The 19,507-nt window shown below is 49.4% G+C and overlaps 1 protein-coding gene across 2 annotated transcripts in view; it reads left to right on the top strand.

Moving 5' to 3' along the window:
- Positions 1-19,507, top strand: part of MYO19 (myosin XIX) — a 31,409-nt gene that overhangs the window by 1,766 nt on the left and 10,136 nt on the right. For both annotated transcript variants that reach the window (XM_037163634.2, XM_053655775.1), the window contains exons 3-15: positions 1,012-1,163; positions 4,784-4,910; positions 5,253-5,401; positions 7,173-7,286; positions 12,933-13,065; positions 13,488-13,557; positions 14,140-14,242; positions 14,747-14,843; positions 14,962-15,038; positions 16,471-16,561; positions 17,002-17,173; positions 18,607-18,680; positions 19,386-19,507. In XM_037163634.2, the coding sequence (XP_037019529.2) occupies positions 1,152-1,163; positions 4,784-4,910; positions 5,253-5,401; positions 7,173-7,286; positions 12,933-13,065; positions 13,488-13,557; positions 14,140-14,242; positions 14,747-14,843; positions 14,962-15,038; positions 16,471-16,561; positions 17,002-17,173; positions 18,607-18,680; positions 19,386-19,507 (1,341 nt within the window). In that variant the 5' untranslated portion in view covers positions 1,012-1,151. The remainder of the gene's footprint in view (positions 1-1,011; positions 1,164-4,783; positions 4,911-5,252; positions 5,402-7,172; positions 7,287-12,932; positions 13,066-13,487; positions 13,558-14,139; positions 14,243-14,746; positions 14,844-14,961; positions 15,039-16,470; positions 16,562-17,001; positions 17,174-18,606; positions 18,681-19,385) is intronic.

The following is a 19,507-nucleotide window of genomic DNA, read 5'->3' on the forward strand; positions in this document are numbered from 1 at the left end:
GGTTGCTAGTTTGATTCCCAGTTGAGGCACGTGCCTGGGTTGTGGGCCAGGTCCCCAGCTGGGGGCATGTAAGATACTTCTCACATATCAGTTTCTCTCCCTCTTTTTCTCCCTTCTTTCCCCTCTAAAAATAAATGTTTAAAAATCTTTTTAAAAATGTTTTTAAAAAAGAAAGTCTCCACCAAGGTTAATCCATTGCAGATACCCCTCAGCTTCAACTCGCCTTATTGGGGCAGCATGTAGCCTGGGAAATTCTGAGCCTGAGGGCCACTTACAGTTTTTCAGAGATCGGCCTACCCCCAGCCTCACAACACCCCTTCTCTCAGATGGATTCCCCTCCTCTGAAATTCTCATCTGAAAGTTGACACTGCAGTGTTCCTCTTGATCAGTGCCCCCCAAGTATTGTTAATTGTAATAACAATATTCTCCCTCTGCGTGAATATTCATATTTGTACTTTGTGCAGTGCTTTCAATCCATGACCTCACTGACTTTCGCAGAGACTCCTTGTGAGGTAGATTTTACCTCCATGTGCAAGATGAGTAATCAAAGAGGACCAGGAAGGGGACGTGACTTACCTGTGATCGACTGAGCTGTGCTTTCTCTTCCTGGAGCACCTAGTTGTCTTCAGCCTCCCACCCCAGCAACTACTGGCTATCCTAAAATAGGATGTTTCTGTCTAGTGGGGAGAATAGAGAGAGCACCAGGCTTCTCTGTCTCCCGGTATCTTCATTCTTTGTATCACACTGGCCCAGAAGATTTGCAGCCTCACCCCAAACCCCTGTAGTAAAACTAGCCCTGGAGGAGCCCAGGGAACCTCCAGGAGCTCTTGTAAAAGTTTCCACTCTTCCCTGATTGGCAGGGAAACAGAAAAGACTCTCCCGGTCTACCCAGTCTCGCTCTGGTTCTCATTTTAGTCCCTGTAGACAGGGACTTAGTGACAGGAGTGGGAATGAGTCACCTGCAGAAGCTCTCAACTGTGTGTGGCCCTTGTCTTCTCTCTCATGTCATAGGCTCTGGAATGACTCATCTGAGATTCCTCCAGAACTGAGCCCTTTGCTGGACCCATGTCCCAGTCTGTGTCCTCATGACTAGGTGGATAGCACTCCTCGTGCCTGCGACCCAGAACCCTGGCTGACCGCACTGAAGCAGGATGCTCCAGCAGGTAAAACCTCACCCTTTGATAACCCCGACCCTAAAGCACCTCCCCTTTCTGAATGAAGTTTCAGTGCCCTGACCAGCAGGTAGGAAAAGACCCCTTAAAGGTCTTTCTTCTTTTCTCTCTTCAAATAGTTATTCCAGTGCCTTTCACCCGGTGTTAAGAGGTTCTTCCTGATACCTGATTTGAATTCCTCCTGTTGTAGTTTTTAGCTCTTTTCCATGGGGTGGCTAAGGGAATTCTGAGGGCGCTTTGATGACCTTATGAGTGAACTGGTAAGGAAGTCCAGAGAGACTCGGCGCAGGCGTCGACTGATGAGGCACAGTGGAAGCCTGGGGCGTCCCAGAGGAGGTGAAGCTGAGAGATGTCCTTGAAGCTGAGCCTTAAAGAATAAGTAGGAATTAGGCAAGTGGGGAAGGAAAATAAGCAGCCTGGACAAAGGTCAGTCTGCAAAAATGTGGGAGAAGATGATAAATGTGGAAATACAGAAGGATTCTGATGAATACATCACAGGGTGCATGAGGGGTAGCTGTTTGGACACAAACCGGCTGGATTCCACCTCACCCTTCACTGTGCAGCCTCAGCTCACACTCAGAGCATCCTTCACGTGCAGCTCTTGGTCCAGAGGGAACACCTGTAGATAATTGCTGAACTTTTATTTACTAAGTGGTGCCAGGCAGTGGACTGAGGAAGATGTTTAAGATGATATCTGCCCTCAAGAAGCTCATGGTCTAATGGAGTCCTAGGCAGGGAAGTGCCTGAGACTCAGCACAATGACTGCATGTGAGGCGGGCCAGCCCTAAGGGAGCCATGGTGGACATTGCCTCTTGACCTTCTCCCAGCCTTTTGGCTCGTGAAATAGGCTTGAAGGCTGGAGAGAAGCAGGCAGGACGGTCGTCTTCCATGAACTAAGGTTTATAAAGTTTGTTATAATCCTAGTAGTAGCTACTCTGCATTGAGCCCGAGCTGTGTAGTAGGCACAATGATAAGGAATTTACACCTACAATTTTGTTTAGTCCTCAAGAAAGATACAGTATGCACAGTGCTATCATGTCCTTATTTTGGGTATAAGACTAGAGATATTAAGTGACTTATTCAAGGTCACATTCATTATAAGCAATGTAGAACATATAGATAAGCAAAGAGAACATTAAAATTGCCTATAGTTATACTATCCAGAGATAACCAACATTTTAGAGAATATCCTAGATTTTTTCACCTAAATATATTTTTTAAAAACATTTAAAGGTATCATATTTTTTGTGACCTTTACTACATTGTAAGGATGTACTATAAACTGCTATTTGGAAATTTGGGTTGTTTTCAATTTTTACAGTAGTGAATGGCTCATACATATACTGAACATTCTTATGGCCCTTTATATAGGGTCACTTTCTACAAACAATTGCAGGCTCAAGGCACATATGTAGTTTTAAGGCCCTTGATATATTATTGCCCAATTAGAAGAAGTGCTTTTGAAAGAATAATAGTAGCTAATTGGGGGTGGGGCATATACCTGGTACCTTTTTAAAATACTTTATGTGCTTATTAGTATTTATAATAAGATACTAATTATAGTGGGTGGTACCACCACTCCCATTTTACAGATGAGAATTGAGACACAAAGAGATAAAGAAATTTACATAAGATTTTGCAACAAGTAAATGGCGGAATCAGCATTCAAACCCAGAGATCACAGCTGTTCAGAAACTGTGGCTGGGTTTATGAGTGAGTTTTACCACCTAAAGCAGGGGGATTTACATGGACCTAGCCATGCTTGGACCTCAGCACTTATTCTGGAGGCCAGCACTCTGCCTTGTGCATCAGGGTGGGCGCAAGTCCAGAGCAGAGGCAACATCTCTGGAAAGAAACTTGTTACTGGGTCTCCAATGACACCTGCCACCTGGGCTTCAGGAGTTTGAACTTGTAGGGTTCACTAGTCTCATTGGAAACCCACATGTCTTACATAGACCCCTTCCTCCAAAAGCAGGTTTCAGCCAAGTTTCTGTGTTCACCAACTCCCCACCTGACCTTCCCCACAGCCCCAGGGAGACAAGAAATGGGGAAAAGAAACATGTGGGAAGTGTTGGCATCACCCATGAGCAAGGGAGAAGGAGAAAGGGCCTGTTCCTCTTGGTGCCTATTCTTAACCTCATCTGACTTGTGAGCCTCTTAAGTAGACCCAGGGCAGAGGGAACTAATTATGTAATTAGCCAGACTAAATTAAGTCCCAAGAGGCAGGTAATGAAGGTGTGAGGCTACCTCACAGCTAATTTTTCATGTCAAGTTGGGTGGCTTTTTTCCAAAAAAGCCCCGAAACATGATTCTTTTCCTTTGTGATACTCCTGTAGCTGGCCCCCCACCACGGCCCCTGACCCTGCTGGACCCAGTAAGACTAGTAGCTGGCCAGCCTGGAAGCTGGAGCTCATGGCATAGGAGAGGGAATAGCTTTTGTTGATTTACTGACTATATACTGTGTGCCAAGGACTGCGTGCTTTGTGTAGCACTATTTTTCTTCCCAAGAACCTGTGATGCATGCACTGTTCTGCAATGCCTGCGGTGTTACGGATGGAAAATCAAGACAGATTCACATGGACTACCAAGTCCTGTGGAGGAGAAGGGACACACGGCTACTCCTTCGAGGGAGGAGTGCCTCAGAATGGCCTGGCCACCCTCTCAAGGGGAGAGCGTGCTGACCCTTCCCTAGACAGGCTTTTATTGAGTTTTTTTGCACAGGAGTTCAGGTACAACTTATTAATCATTGTCAGGCAGTAAGGATCAAACAGTAGATAGCATACAAAAAACTATTAGGGCTTCTTCTGAGTCAGGGTCTATCAGCTAAAAGGCTACAAAACTTTGGGAAAACAATCTCATTTTCTGCCCGGGTCTTTATCATTTAACTAAAAGCGTTCTTAGCAAAGCAGGTTTCACAGGATTTCACATATTATTTCTCAGGCCTAATTACCCAGGGAGCCCGCCATTCCCAGCACAGGGCTGCACCGCCCTCAGTCATTGTTTTCAGGCTTAAGTCAGGCAGAGGAGGCAGAGAGCCAAGGAATTCTCGGAGACTTCTCGAAGACAGACTGAGGACTCAGGCTTCGTCAAAGCCAGGGGGCGAGGGTCCATCACCCCCTCTTTGCTGCAGCCCCTCGAGTCCTTCCATGAGGGCCTCCCAAGTGATTGTGTCTGGCTTAGTTTGCCCCCCATCTGAGGGGTCGTACCCATCATTAACTAACCAGCCAAGCGTTGGGGATCAGAGATGGATGAAGCAGAAGCAGCGCTCCTGCCAGGGAAATAAGCTTTGTCTCCTTAGTGGCTTAAGGTCTGAAGGTCGCTTACTCAGCTTTAGCCATGGGGGGTTTACAGCTCCTGGAACCAGGCAGGGCGGTTCCCAACAAACCTGTGAACTGGTTTTATTTTCTTTTATTTACAAATAAAATGTGGCTCAGAGAGGTTAAGTAAGTTACCCAGGCTCACAAGCCTAAGAAGTGGCAGGACTGAAATTTGAGTCTAGCCAGACTGTGATAATGGAGGCCAGTTCTCTCACCACTGTACAGGCCTTCACCCCTACAGAGCCGCCAGCTGGTCCGGGTCCCAGCTCTCCTGGCCCTGTTATTCCCTCGCAGGTGAACGGCCACAGTTCGGGCCCTGATGCCCATGGCAGAGAAGACCTGCAGGAGTTCCTGGGCCAGGAGGCCCCATTGCACCTGCTGGATGACCTCACCAAGGTGAATCCTGTGACACTGGAGACAGGTATGGCCCTCCCTTTCCTCCCAAGTGCTGTCTCCAAGAGGGAGGAGGTTTGGTGTGGACATTCGGCACAGCTTCCCCTGACCAGCCTGAGGCAGGCAGGACTCCTGATCTGGAGCCAGATAAGCTGCTTCAGGCCTGCCTGGCAGCTGTACCTGGGCTCCCAGCACAGACTTTGCTCCAGATTTGGCACTCATCTTAATTAGATCTTGTACCTATTCATCAGGGAGCTGTTGGGATCGAATGGCTCTTGGCTAATTGCAGAAGGAGCCCTGTTAGGTGGATATCTGTGTGTGCTCGTGTCTACATTTGAGCCAGAGTTTGCTGAAAGCCCCTCTGCCTCAGTCCTGAGGTGTTTGCAGGCCCGGTACATGGCAGACACCTTCTACACCAATGCTGGCTGTACCCTGGTGGCTCTGAACCCGTTCAAGCCCATCCCTCAGCTCTACTCGCCAGAGCTCATGCAAGAGTACCACACTGCTCCTCAGACCCAGGTAAGACTCAGCCCCTTCCCAGGCCTCAGGGCTCCCCTCCCTCTTAGGCCTCCTTGCAGCTCCCCTGTCCTCATCCACCTATTCACCAGCCATGCAGTCATTTCAGGTCTGCTGGTGCCTCAGTGCTACTCACCAGGAGCTCAGGGGAGTTTGGACACGTGACAGTAGTGCAAACTGGCTGATAAACACTTGTTTACTGAGTCCAGATCATAAAACAGACATAAGGCAAAGCATTCTTTTCTTGTGTGTGAATTTCTTAATAGGAAAGGATTTGCAAAGGTATATTTGTGTTTAACACACCACTATTTAGAAAAAGAAAAAAATTACATGCAATAAGGATTTGCCCTGGAAAATTCAGCACCAGTACATCTTTACCATCTTTACCGAGAGGAATAAATTCGTATGGGGTTAGGGGTGGGGCAGCGCAGGCAGAGAACAGAGGAGTTGGTGTTAAAGCCAACTGTGTGTTCAGGGAGAGGCAAGAACAGACTTGCTGGCAGGAAGGGGCTGTGGGGGAGAGGCAGCAGGTGAGGTCAGAAGAGAGATGGTCTGAGGCTGGTGGTGAGGGGTCTGAGGCCCCACAGCAGGCAGAGAGCGTGCACAAAGCTGCTTTCTCAGGAGCGGAGGTGGGGCTGAGCGGAGCCCACCGTGGGGATGATTTCCCTGGACGCTGGGGGAGTTGTGATGAAGAAGGTGAGACAGAAGGCAGGGAGAACAGTTGGAGACTCTATAAGTAGTGCAGGTGAGAAGTGACTGGGGCAAGAACGGGAGAGAGGGACAGCTCTGACACCATCTAGAGCTCTGCCTTCTCACTTCAGGAAGCTCTGGGTAGGTGAACATCGTGGGGTGGGCAGTGCTGGGCCGGCTAGGTATTGCGCAGGCGCACTGGCCTCCAGAAACTCATGCATGGTTAAGTGTCCAAGTGGAATCTTTGTGAAGTCCGTCCTGAGAGCCCATATATCACTCTCTCTCTGCCTCCTCAAAGGTCAAAGCCATGTCACAGTCCCCTCTGTTTCCCCAGTGCCCACCTGGATACTTAGCACATTGAAGACAGTTAATATTTGGTGGTGAGGAGAACAGTGGCTTGGGGTGCAATAAGGTGGTTGCATTTACTTGCTTGAGTAAATGCAAGTTAAATAACCTTTCCAAGGCCTTGAGTGGCCTTGGATTTCTCATCTGTGAAATAGGGTTAGCTATCCAACTAATGCGGACTTTTTTGGTGGTAACTTAGAAGAAATTTTTTGCAAAGTACAGTAACAAATACTAAAGAGCACAAGACTATTAAAATAAAATGGGGGCCCTGACTGGTGTGGCTTAGTGGTTTGGGCATGGTCCTGCCAACCCAAAGGTCACTGGTTCGATTCCCAGCCAGGGCACATACCTGAGTTGTAGGCCAGATCCCCAGTTGGGGGAATGTGAGAAGCATCCAACTGATGTTTCTCCCCCTCACTTTTTCCTTCCCTCCCCACCAATTAAATATTTTTAACAAAGATAAAATGGGAGAAAAAAGGAAAATTACTCTTTAAAAAAAAGGTAAAACAGGAGGATGAAATGTTCAAGGCCGGCACTGCCTCCAGACTGAGGGAAGGGGAGTGGGTAAAGCCACCACGGGGCCCACAGTCGGGCCTGACGCTGGTACAGCCAGGAAATCGTTGCAGGGGAAGTCTCTTGGCCCTGCTGTTGGCAGGCTCCACGTCTCAGCCATCGTTGGATCAGCGTTCCTTGAAGACAGGCCTTCTCTCACGTGACCTTTCACCCCTTGATGTTTCAGAAACTGAAGCCCCACATCTTCACTGTGGGTGAGCAGACCTACAGGAATGTCAGGAGCCTGACTGAGCCGGTTGACCAGTCTATCATCGTCAGTGGAGAGAGTGGTGCCGGAAAGGTAGGAGGACCTTTTTCCCCACCTGTCAGCTTCACGACGGTCTGGAGGGGCAGGGAGGTAGGTGGGCATCATTCCCCGTGGAGCGTTTGCTGCCACGTCACTCCCAGACAGGCTGGCTTAAGCAGGGAGTCAGTGCATAGTGGCGGGCAAGCCGGAAAGGAAATTAGGGGACAGGACTCTAGGCCAGGCTCTTCCCCCAGCTCTGATGTAACTCCGGGTGTGACCCCTCTCCCCCACGCCTTTATTTTCTCATCGTGGGTCTCCCAGCTCTGACACTGGTGGAGACAAAAGTCAGCTGCTGGGGACTCCAGCACAGGGTTCAGGGAGCAGCAGAAAGGGATTTGGCTTCGGCACACCTCAGCTCTTTCACCTCTAAAGTGGCAAGGCGGGGGAGACCAACACTTGACTCATGGGACTTGTGTGAGAGTTCAGTGAACCACTGTGCATAGACACCAAAGGAAGCTGGGGGTCCTCGTGGGAAAGGGTTTGTGGAGTAGCCCACCTGCATCCTCTGTGTTGCCCAAGATGGCAGGGGCAGTAGTGCCTTGGGCCAGAAGCTCCTGGTGTGGTCATGCGGCTCCCTGGGTGGCAGAACCACGATAGGTGAGACCGAAGGTTGCACAAGGATGGGTGAGGAGTTGCACAACTGGTTGGAGAGGCTGCTGGCCCAGGCTTTGCTACCTCCTTGCCGAGTCTCACCCAGCCACCGCGCCCTTTCCACAAAACTCACCTTCACAAGGGAATCTGTGGACCATGAACCCCCCCGTCTCTACCCTCACATGAGAAGATTGCTGAGCTAGGAGCACCTGCGAGATTCTAGGCCCTGGGCTAGCTCCTGGGGAGCAGGGGGCTCTTAGTCTACTGGGAAAGAGAGACAAGGACACAGATAAAGACAGTAAGCTGCAGAGATGAGGACTTGGACTTGGGTGCGGAGGGGATCTTCAGAGCTATATCAAGGTGGCTAGCGCAGTGGCAGATGTCCAGCTCCTGGGCAAAGCACATGGTCCCTCTGGGGAGCTGAGGCCGACCTGGCTAGAGACTCGTGCAGCCAGAGCGCAGCAACCCATTACTGAGCAGCCTCTGCGGTCATGGGCTGGGCATGTGTGCTTTTTAAATTTATGTTTAACAAATAGCATAGTTGCGTAGTTCAAAGCTAAGCAGTACTACAAGGCTTACAAAGAAAAACTACAGAGCACCCCTGCCCTGTATCTCTCAACCCTCTCTGGCTACTTTCACATGTGTTTATATTTCTAAATGACATGCTTATATTGTTAGTCACTGATGTTTTTTCAGTTTTGGACCTAATCTTTTCATTTCCTACTTTGATGAAGATTTAGTCCTATCTCCCTACCCTCAAACACATATGTAATTTTATCATGGCTTGTAGTTAACTTAATATGCAATATTTATATCATAATCATGTATATTATTGTTCACAGCAGACTCACGTAATCTATATTTCCTTTCTTGTATAGTTTTTACTTTCCCTCACTTAATTACCACATTTTTTTCACTGATTGTTTCTATATGTCTATTATTAAATTATTACCAAACTATTTAGCAGGGCTTTTCCAGCCTAGCCAACCGGCAAGTACATCAGGCTCTTTGTTCCCGCCCCCGAGCCCTTCCTAGCGCTCCCAGGTCTGCTCCCCTCTGCGCCGGTGGCTGCCCAGACTCCTGCCTTGAGAGCTCTCTGCCTCCCCCTGGGCGTCCAGAGCAGCCTCTGCGCGGCGGTGCATTCCCTGCTGCTGGAATCATGGCTTTCCTCCTTCCTCACTGCCTTGTTTTTATGGAGAACATTCTTTAGTAGATTCCTGAAAAAAGTGGTTAAGTGGAGGGCAAATTTTTGAGTTGTTGCCCATCTGAAAATGTTTATTCTGCCTCAAACTGGATATGTTGGCTGGGTTTTATAAATTTAGGTTAGGAATCATTTTCTTTTCAAATTTAGAAGGGTTTTTTTTTTCTTACATATTTTTTAGAGTGTTACTTGGGAGAATCCCAATCATAAATGGTGATTTGTTTTGTTCTTTCCAAAAGCGTTTAGGATCTTTTCTTTTATCCATAGGTATTAAAATTCCCAGTGGTGGTATCTTGGCTTTTTTTTTTTTTTTTTTTTTTTTTTTTTTTTTTTTTTTCACTTTCTATGCTGGATACTTTATGTGGGTCTTTCTAACTTAGGAACTTACAATTTTTGTTTTGGAAAATATTGTAGTATATCTAATAATTTACTTCCCTCTATTAGTAAATTTGATTAATTGCCTAATATTCTTATTTTTCTGACCTAGTCTTCATTCTCTTAACATTTTGTTTTATCTTCTGAAAGATATTCCCTACTTTACCTTTCTAGTGTTTTTTTTTTCTTTTACAAAATACCTCTGAAGTCTTTTGAATTCTGAAGTTTTATTTAACCTTTTAGCTCTGAGGATGCTCTCTTGTTCTCTGAATGTTACTTCCCCCCCAGTATCCTGGTCTTACTTAATAGGTTTAGCATCTTCACCTGTCACTGAGGTTACGTCATGATTTTACTTGTTTTGTCACAGTGACTCTGTTTCCTTCTCGTTCCTTTTTCTCCTTTTCTTGTTATATTTGTCATTCATGTAAAAGAACTTTGTCAAATAGTTAATGATCCTCGGATTTCTGTTCATACTTCAGAAGAAAGCATGAAGCACCTGATTAGAATCCCTCTGTTCACGAACAGGAGGCCTCATTATAGACAGTTTTCTAAATTCACGGGAACATGGGTATTTATCATTTTTCTCATGAGCCTGTCTCTGTCTCCAGAAGAGTTTTCCCATCTCTTCATCAGAGAGATGGAAACTATAAAGAGTTCAAAGGAAATGATAAAAATGTGAAACATGATGAACGGTTTCTTTATGCTTATCAGCAGATATTCAAAAGAATACACCAGTGAACTTGACAGTAGGTCAATAGAAATAATCCAAATTGAGAAACCAAAAGGCACGTCCAAGAGCTGTGATACGATATCAGGTAGAGCTTACCACACTTGCAATTGGTGTCTCAGGAGAAGAGGACATGAGCCAGAATTCCTTACAAAATTGACAAAAGGTGGCAAGCACAGGTCCTAGAAGTTCGGGAAACACTAAGTGGGATGAAAGAAAGAAATCACACCCAGACATATTATAGTCAACTGCTGCACACCAAACATAAGGAGAAAATTTAAAGGAAGCGAGGAAAATAAATATTACATAAAGAAGAACGAAGAATAACAGGCATCTTGTCAGAAACTGCAAAGTCCAAAGACAATAGAATGACATCTTCAACATGGATGAAAGAAAATACCCGTCAATGTAGAATTCTATTGCTTGCAAAAATACCTTTCAAAAATGAAAGTGAAATAAAGACTTTGTCAGGCAAATAAGTTGAGGAAGTTCATTGTCAGTGGATCTGTACTACATGATAAGTTAAAGGAAGTTCTTTAGTCCATAGGAATATGAATGCAGGTGAAAATTTGGACTGATACAATAAAGGACATTGGAGATGTGACATCTTATTATTTCTCTTTAAAAGATACACTACTCTAAGGCAAAAATAGTAACAGTTTATTGTGGAGATACAGTAGAATCATAAAATTACTAAATTCAGTGGTAAGCAATAAAAGAAGAAAAAAGTAACGAAGATCATGCAGAACAAATTGAAAAGAAATACTAAGACAGTGGATTGAAACCCAACCATAGTGATTATTAAATTAAATGTAATGGACTGAACACTCCAGTTAAAAGACAGCAAATGTCAGATTGGATGTTTTTGAAGCAGGACTCAAATTATATGATTTCTTCAAGAAATTCAATATAAAGACATGGATTCAAAGTAAAAATATGAAAAGACATACCATTCCAACAGTAATCACAGGAAAGCTACAGTAGTCATAGTAATATGAAACAGTAGATTTTAAAACAAGGAATTGTTACTAAGGACGAGACATTTCATAATGATAAATTGGCAAATCATCAGTAAGAGAAAATAACATGCAGCATTTCTGAACCACAAAACAAATCTCAGTTTGAAAAGTTTAAAATCGTACAAACTGTGTTCTCTGTCCTGAGTAGAACTGAGCCAGAAATAAAAACAAAGACACCTGGAAAATCCCAAAGCATTTGGAAACTAAAAGCATCCTTCTAAATGTAGTGTGGGTCAAAGATGAAATCACAGGGGTGTTAGGAAATACTTTAAACTGAATGAAAATGAAAGCACAACATGTGAAAATTAGTCCTTTTTAAAAAATAGCAGTGCCTAGAGGGGACTTTGAAACATTAAATATTTATCTTAGAAAAGAATAAGCTCAAATCAATGATCTGAGCTTCTACTTTAAGAAACTAGGCAGGGAAAGAATAAGGCAAACCCAAAGTACACGAAGAAGAAATTAAAGTGCAAAGTCAATAAAATAGAAAACAGAAAAATAATAGGGAAAATAAGTAAAACCAAAGGCTAGTTTTTGAAAAGGTTAATAAAACATAACCCTCTAGTCAAAAGGCAGAAAAAGAAATTGCCAGTGTCAGAAACAAAAGAATTGACATCAGTCTGTAAATAAAGATTTTATGGATTGATAAGAGACGATGATAACCAACTTTATTCCAAGTAAATTCTACAATTTACATGAAGTCAAGGAATATTCTGAAATACACAAACTATGGGTGCTCACACAAAAAGACTCAACCTGAATGGTCTATATTTATAAAATAAATAGAAGTCATAGTTTAAAATTTTTCTACAATTCACTTGTAAATTCTACCAAGTATTTAAGGAAGTAATGTTACTAATTCTACACCTTTGAGAAAATAGGAGAGGGGGAACATCTCCCACCTCATAAACTTAAGAGAATTCACCAGAAAAGCCACTACAACCGAACTGTTGTAGTAGGTATAGAGAGTTAGCAAGGTGACAGGTACAGACACATTGTGTAAAAACCAACTGGCGCTGCCAGCTGGCTCAGTCAGTTGGATTGCAGGTTCCATCCCAGTCAGGACACACGTGGGAGGCATCCCCTCGCCCTGCCCCCTCGATGAACATATCCTAGAATGCAGTTTTTTAAAAAGTTATTGTATTTCTATGTTCTACCAACAAACAATTGGAAATTAAAATGAAAATGTATCTCATTTCAGCCGGTTGAAAACAAAACAGTAAGAATTTTATCATTACATTGCCGGGATGTAAATCGGAGCCGCATCACTTACTAGATATGTGATCTTCGATAAAACTTAAAATCCCCCTGGCTCATTCCATCATTTTGAAAACAGGTGTAATTGCACCTGCATCTATAGGATTGGCGGGGGAAAGCATGGGAAGTCTCCTTAGCTCAGAGTAATCAATTAGCTGTGAGTCCTCAGAGACACAGTAGCATGCTGAGGTCAGAGCTGGTTGTCGCATCTCTGTCCCAGGCCTCCTCATTTCTTAAATGCATCCTCTGGAGCTAGGAGAAGCAGAAGTAAGCACCTTCCCCTCTCACATCTCGGCCAGGGCTGGGGGGGTGGGGGGAGTGCCTTGCCCAAGAACACAGGTGCACTCAGCATTCACCCATTAGGTTAGTGCCCACACGGTGAAGACCGCTAGTGGGCACTGTCCCCTTGGGCAGGCTCAGAAGTGGGAGGGAACTTGGACCCAGCTCCCACGGGGCTGTTTCTGCTGCAGACATGGACATCCCGTTGCCTGATGAAGTTCTATGCTGTGGTGGCTGCCTCACCTACATCCTGGGAGAGCCACAAGATTGCAGAGAGGATCGAGCAGCGAATCTTGAACTCCAACCCAGTCATGGAAGCTTTTGGTGAGCTCCGTGTTTTCTGCACTGTGCCTCAGGCCCATTTCCTCTGCAGTTTGCCACCTTCTAGGGAGAGGAGCAGGGAGGCCCTCTCTGGGAGCTGGAGGATGAGTGTATCGGTCACTGCCTTCACCTCCCAGCCTCCTCCCAGGTCCCTTAGCCTCTTTCCAGCAGAGGCGCCATCCTTCCGCCGCTGTCTCTCCAGCCTAGACAAAGCGACTGTGCTGCTGGAGTTCTTCTGAGTTCCAGATCACACTTGCTGAAGCCCAAGAGCCCTTTCCTTCATCTTGTCCCCTGTGGCACAGAAACCAAAAAGGGGCCTTTAGATGACTGGAGGGTAGAAATGGGTCCCCAGCAGCCTGGCAGCCACCTGGGCCCAGAGGACTCTAAACATGAGGGAGCTGTGTAACCAGAGGTGTGACCCGCAGGGAACGCATGCACGCTGAGGAATAACAACAGCAGTCGCTTCGGGAAGTTCATCCAGCTCCAACTGAACAGGTAATCATGCTGCCACCTGGCAAATGCAGCGATTGGGGCAGGGAGTTTGCAAGGGGCTGGAGCAGTCTGTAGCCCAGGCTGCCCTATGGGCAGAACTGTGCCCCTCCTGGCAGGCATGTGTGTGGGATTCATCAGAGTCAGTGAAACGTAAGGGTGACTTTTGAATCTAGAGAACTACAGCCGCTCTGGTTCCAGGGACCATGGGGCATTGTGCTTGTCACAGCCTATATGTTCCTCTGGCTTCTGCCCTTGCAAACTCCCTGCCCCAATCGCACTTCTAGTTAAACCACCACCTTTATGGGCCCCACCCCTGAGCCTAAAGCTGAGGCATCTGCTCCTGCCTTAGGATGGGGCATGATGACTGACAGAGGCCTTGGCCCTGGCCGCCTCGGTGCTGGTTGCAGGAGGAGGCCCCTCCCAGACCACTGAAGGACCTGCTGAGTAGTAGTCCCTTGTGCTCATGGCCCGTTAGCTAGGTGGATGGGCTGGGCGGGGAGGGGGGTTGCAAGGTTGCAGTCTGACACACAGTAAACACCTATGGAATGAATGGGCAGCTAATGGGCACTGACCATGCTTGCCCAGGGCCCAGCAGATGACCGGAGCTGCAGTCCAGACCTACCTCCTAGAGAAAACTCGAGTGGCCTGCCAGGCTTCCAGTGAGAGGAACTTCCACATCTTCTACCAGGTCTGTGCCAGGTGGGGCCCACGACTGCCCAGACACAGGGTGGGGATGGGCCTGTGACTCTAACTCGTGCCTGCCTCTTCACCTGCTCTCAGCAACGCCCACTCACTCCAGCAAACTTTCTGCAGCACTGCCTCACACCGGGCCTTGGCTCCCGAGATGGTTTCAGCACGGGGACGTGTGTTTCCCCCTCTGTCAGACCAGAAGGTGCTGCAGACTCTCCGGAGCTGTGCCTCTTTCATCAGATGGATGGTCCCCCAGAGCACGAACAGTGTGCTGCCCTGCTCAGACCGCAGGCCTCTGAGGCAGGGTGTCTTGCACGGGGTTGGAGATGTGCACTACTGTTTGCTGCTGCCTCTGCCCTCGACTGCCCTGGGTGCTCTACGGTGACCTCTCAGTCTTGTGACGTCACTGCCATTTCTCATTCCTTTCATCTCAGCCCCAGGTCTCTGCAGGCCTGGGCTTCCCTTGCACCCTCAGCTCAGCCGCCTGTCCCCCCTCCCACAGATCTGCAAAGGAGCCAGTGCAGACGAGAGGCTCCAGTGGCACCTCCCTGAGGGAGCCACCTTCTGCTGGCTGCCCAACCCAGAGAGGACCTTGGAAGGTTAGGGGAGCCTTACCCAGCACCCACCCACCCTCTACTCACAGCCTGCCTCCCTCACCCCTCACCGCCCCTGCTGACCTCTTCCTGACACTGGGCTATGACTTGGATTTCTTTTCAGAGGATTGTTTCGAGGTGACCAGAGAGGCCATGCTTCATCTAGGCATCGACACCCCCACCCAGAACAACATCTTTAAGGTCAGAAGAAAAGCCATTGCACTTATATTTGAAAGGAGTAGGGCACAGCCCCTTCTCTCAACTCAGGAGTCTCCCCTTGAGGATCAGAGACTTTGGGCCCCTCTGGGCAGTCTCCCAGAAGCCGACCACTTGTCCATGCCACTGAGCCCGGACACAGGGTGGCAGGGTGGAAAGGGCGAGGAGCACACAGGTCTGGGGTAGAAAGCGGCACGGGGATGGACAGATCTCGGGGCGAGGAGCCCGGCTCAGCTGTTATTGCAGTGATCAGAATAGGGGAATGTTGCTGCCACACGTTTGTCTAGTGTGTAGGAATTTTTAAATCCCATTTACACCTCTTACTTAGCTCACTTGGTTTTTCAACAGTCCCGTGTATATGGAGATTATTCCTATTTCATGCTTGAGAAAACTAGAGGGGTAATGTGAGCTGCCCAAGTCAGACACCACTGATACAGGTAGAGCTTGTGCCAGGCATAGCAATTCCAGCTTCCTGCTTCCTTCTCCTCCTCCTGGGCCATGCTGACGCAGGTGAGCCAAGCTCCTCTCCTCAGCACTGGTGACCTCCTTTCTCCCATCTGTCTTTGCTGACAGGGCCAACTACCTCCCCACCCCTCACCTCCTCACCCCCCAGAACAGTGAGAGGTGGTGGACCAGATTGGCTGGCAGCCAAGACAGGGAAGCCACTGCAGAGAGATGGCAGTGCAGTGGGAAGTGACCTTCACCTCCAGGTGGGGGCTACTGAGTCAGGAAGGGGGTCATAGCCAGTGTGGGCATCACCGAGCAAGTGCTTGGCCAGAGGGACAGTGGGAGTGGGCAACACTAGGAGTGCTGGCTAGGGGTGGCATGACCCTCTGCCCCAGCCACACGGCCCATCCGGCACCGTGTCCTTCTCCCTACAGCCCCTGGGGGCTCATCCCCATAAAGGCAGGAGGGCCCCACTGCACAGAGAGCAAAGTCACAGATCCTCCCCTAGACCAGCCAGGCAGGAGCCCAGCTGCTGAGAAGGGGTGAAAGGGAGTCCAAGCTAAGCCCTGCCAGCCACACAGAAGTAAGCCTGCTCCAGACATAATGGAGTAGTGTCCCACACAGTCTACTGTAGGGGACAGAGGGACAGACTATGGGTGCCCGGGGAGCCCCACTGGCTGCCCTGGAGGCTTCTGAAGTCAGACTTCCAGGGTTCTCGCTTAACCACTTCCCTTCTCTCCTCTGTCATGGGCATCGTTGCGCACTTGCCTCACTGACGCTGACAGATTAGCCGAGACGACACCTATAATGTGCATAGAGTCGTGTCTAGCAGAGCCGTGTAGTAAGTGGGCAGTACTTGAGAGCTGCTGTTATTGTTAGGACTATATTCAGCAGAAGACAGGCCCTTCCCAGGCGAGGCGCCAGCCCTTGACAAGGTGCCCATCTGGTGTCTCCTTCTCCTGCCCCTCAGGTCCTAGCTGGACTGCTGCACCTCGGCAACGTCCGGTTTGCCGACTCCGAGGATGAAGCCCAGCCCTGCCAGCTGACGGACGGTGCCCAGGGTGAGAGCAGGGGTGGAGGGGGGCTGGGCCTCAGGCTTCGGTCACATACCCGGGGAGCGGGCAGGTGCTGCCCAGAAAAGAGCCAGTCTTGGTGGGATTGGGTAGGAGGTCAGAGAGTGGTGCCCTTGATTAACCCACCAGCTGTAGGGCCCTGCCCTGGATGAGTTACTCCCCACTCCATCTCTGAAGCAGGCGGCACTGTCTCCATTTTACGGATGAGCAAGTGAGAGTCAGAGGGTTTATGCAGTCATTTGTCCCACACGTGGCAGTGTGGACTGGGGCACAGAGGTTCTGGGTTCGAATCCTGCCTCTGCCTTCAGCAGGTCTCTTCGCCCACCAAAGAGGTTTCCTCCATTCACTTGGGGGGGTCATGGTTCCACTGCAGTGACTTCGCTGCCTTATGAAGAGGGCTGTTTGGATGGAAGGTTTGTCCCTCCCAGGCTCTGTCAGGACATCGGCCTCGCTGCTGTGGCTCCCGGAAGACCCGCTGCTGGAGACACTGAGGATTAGAACCATCAGGGCAGGAAGGCAGCAGCAGGTGTTCCTCAAGCCCTGCTCCCGGGCCGAGTGTGACACCCGCAGGGACTGTCTGGCCAAACTGGTCTACGCACGGTGAGCACTCTGGGCCCCGGCCTCCGCCCAGGTTCTCCCCGTCAGGAGTTGAACCAGACACTGCCGTGCAACAGGCCCAGGCCCAGGGGGAGGGCTGCCAGACAAAGCAGTCGGGTTTCTCTCCCTGCTCCCCCGATCCTTGGGGACAGCAGTGAGTGGCTCCTGGGACTTCCCCGAGCAAGGCCCTCGGCCTCAATTGCGGAGTACTCTGTGCAGCGAAGTTGCCACAGCCTGGCCTAGGTTCAGCTGATTATTATGTACAGCAGCCTGCCTTGACCTCGGCAATAGGTGAGGAAAGCCTGCCTCAATCTCCACTGGCAGGCAGGCCCCAGAGGTGATCGGGGGCCCTCACAGTTCCAGGTGCAGACCGTGGCTGAATAGGCTCCTTTTTCTCCACCGGCTCGTTTGTTTCAGCTCTTTGTAGTCACCAGGGGAATTTGGTAGATGTGGCAGAGCCAGAAGCTCAGGCCAGAGGCTTGGGCAACACAATGAGCAGCAAGTGGGAGCCCAGAACAGGGTAGGGTAGGGGTCCAGCCGTTCCTGGCAGTTTGCATGCGCATATCCACCACACTCTGGCCATGTAGTTAAGGGTTTCTCACTCTGGGTTTTGAGAGCCTTTGGGGTGCCATGTACGGGTGTCAAGGGGCACTGAACCCTTTGAAATTAGGGGACAGAACATGTGTATGTACATGTGCATGTGCTGTGGGAACTCGGGTGTCTGGGGAGAGAGTCCACCTGCTTTTACAAACTTCCCAAAGAACCAAGAGTCTGAGAAGCACTGCTGAGGGAGTGAGACCCTGTGCACTGACAACGGCCGGGGCAGCTGGGCCCAGCCTGCACCCAGTCCAAAGGAGACTCATTCCACTGCCTCCAAGCTAATTTCGTGTCACATCTTGAGGCCAAAGACTTTTAAAACCTTTGCTTCAAGTGACTGCAAAACAAGCAGATAAAGGACGACCCCCTTATAGGGGACTGAGTGGGCGGACGAGACAGGGCCCTGAGCTCGGCTCCACAGGTCGAGTTTTGCAGGGGAGTCCAGTTAACTTGCTTCGTTACAAACCCCATCCAGACCTGCTCATCAGCACCTTCTAGTCAAGACACCAGCTGGGTGTCAAGATGACACTGAGGTAGCCCACTCCCTGCCTAGCCGCTGAGTCTAGTTGGTCCTGGGCTCAGTCTTGCTGGGAGGACGGGACAGCTTTGTGTGCACCTGGAAATGTGCACGACTACAGACGGCATTTGTCGTCGATTAAGACAGGCTGGGCAGGAAACCCAGAGACGGTTAGCCCTCGGTCTGTCAGGCTTAGAACATGGGTGCCCCAGGGTGTGGCACCCCAGCTGGAGGAGTGACTTTGCCACCCCTCGGGCCCTGCCTGACCCTCTCTCACCAGAATGCACCCTTTTCCCCCCCTCACCCTGCCTCCCCATAACAGGCTGTTTGACTGGCTGGTATTGGTGATCAACAGCAGCATCTGTGCAGACCCCGACTCCTGGACCACTTTCATAGGTAGCAGTGTCCCCACTCCTCACCCACTGTGATCGGGCATTGAAAAAAAGAACAGGGGGTGCTCTGGGCCCACTGTGCTAACTCTGGGCAGCTCCTTTCCCATCCCTGCATCCCTGTCTCCTTGTCCGTCCACCAGCATTTGGGTGAGGACACCTCAGCACACCCCAGGCCTGCATCTGACTTGTCCCTAGCATGCCAGGCAGACTCAGAGGACAGGCACCTTGTCTCCCCAGAGACCCAGCTGCACTCTCGGGAGAGGCATGGGGATGAGTAAAGGGTGGCAGTGGTGGAGCCAGGGTAGGACGGTCAGGCAGAGGATGAAGTAAAGCTCAGAGGCTCCAGTAAAGTTCCCAGAACGATGGAATTCCAGACACCAGCTGGGCTGGAGAGGCCCGGGCCCCCACACTGCATTGGGTGCAGGAAACCTTCCCTGGGGCCTGGTTCCCTCATAGGAGGGGTCTATTACCGGTGCCCTGGCCTGCTCCTCACCCCTCCCTTGGCCTTTCTTCCAGCTCTGAGTTCTGAGGGGGTGTGTGGCAGAGATGGGAACTCGGGTGGGGCAGGGTGCTCTGCGCACTGTGGGTGTCCTGCTCACTCCGCCTCATCCCCAAGCTGCCAAGGATGCGGCTTCTGCCTGAGCCACCCTGGGCTCCTGTAGTCCCCCACCTTGCAGTGGCCCCACATCTTCTCCCCTCGTCCTACCAGGCCTCCTGGATGTGTACGGATTTGAGTCATTTCCTGACAACAGCCTAGAACAGTTGTGCATCAATTACGCCAATGAGAAGCTGCAACAGCACTTTGTGGCTCACTACCTAAGGGCTCAGCAG

The sequence above is a fragment of the Artibeus jamaicensis genome, unplaced genomic scaffold (genome assembly GCF_021234435.1).
Source record: "Artibeus jamaicensis isolate MK-2021 breed Jamaican fruit bat unplaced genomic scaffold, CSHL_Jam_final contig_1998, whole genome shotgun sequence".
Lineage (NCBI taxonomy): Eukaryota > Metazoa > Chordata > Mammalia > Chiroptera > Phyllostomidae > Artibeus > Artibeus jamaicensis.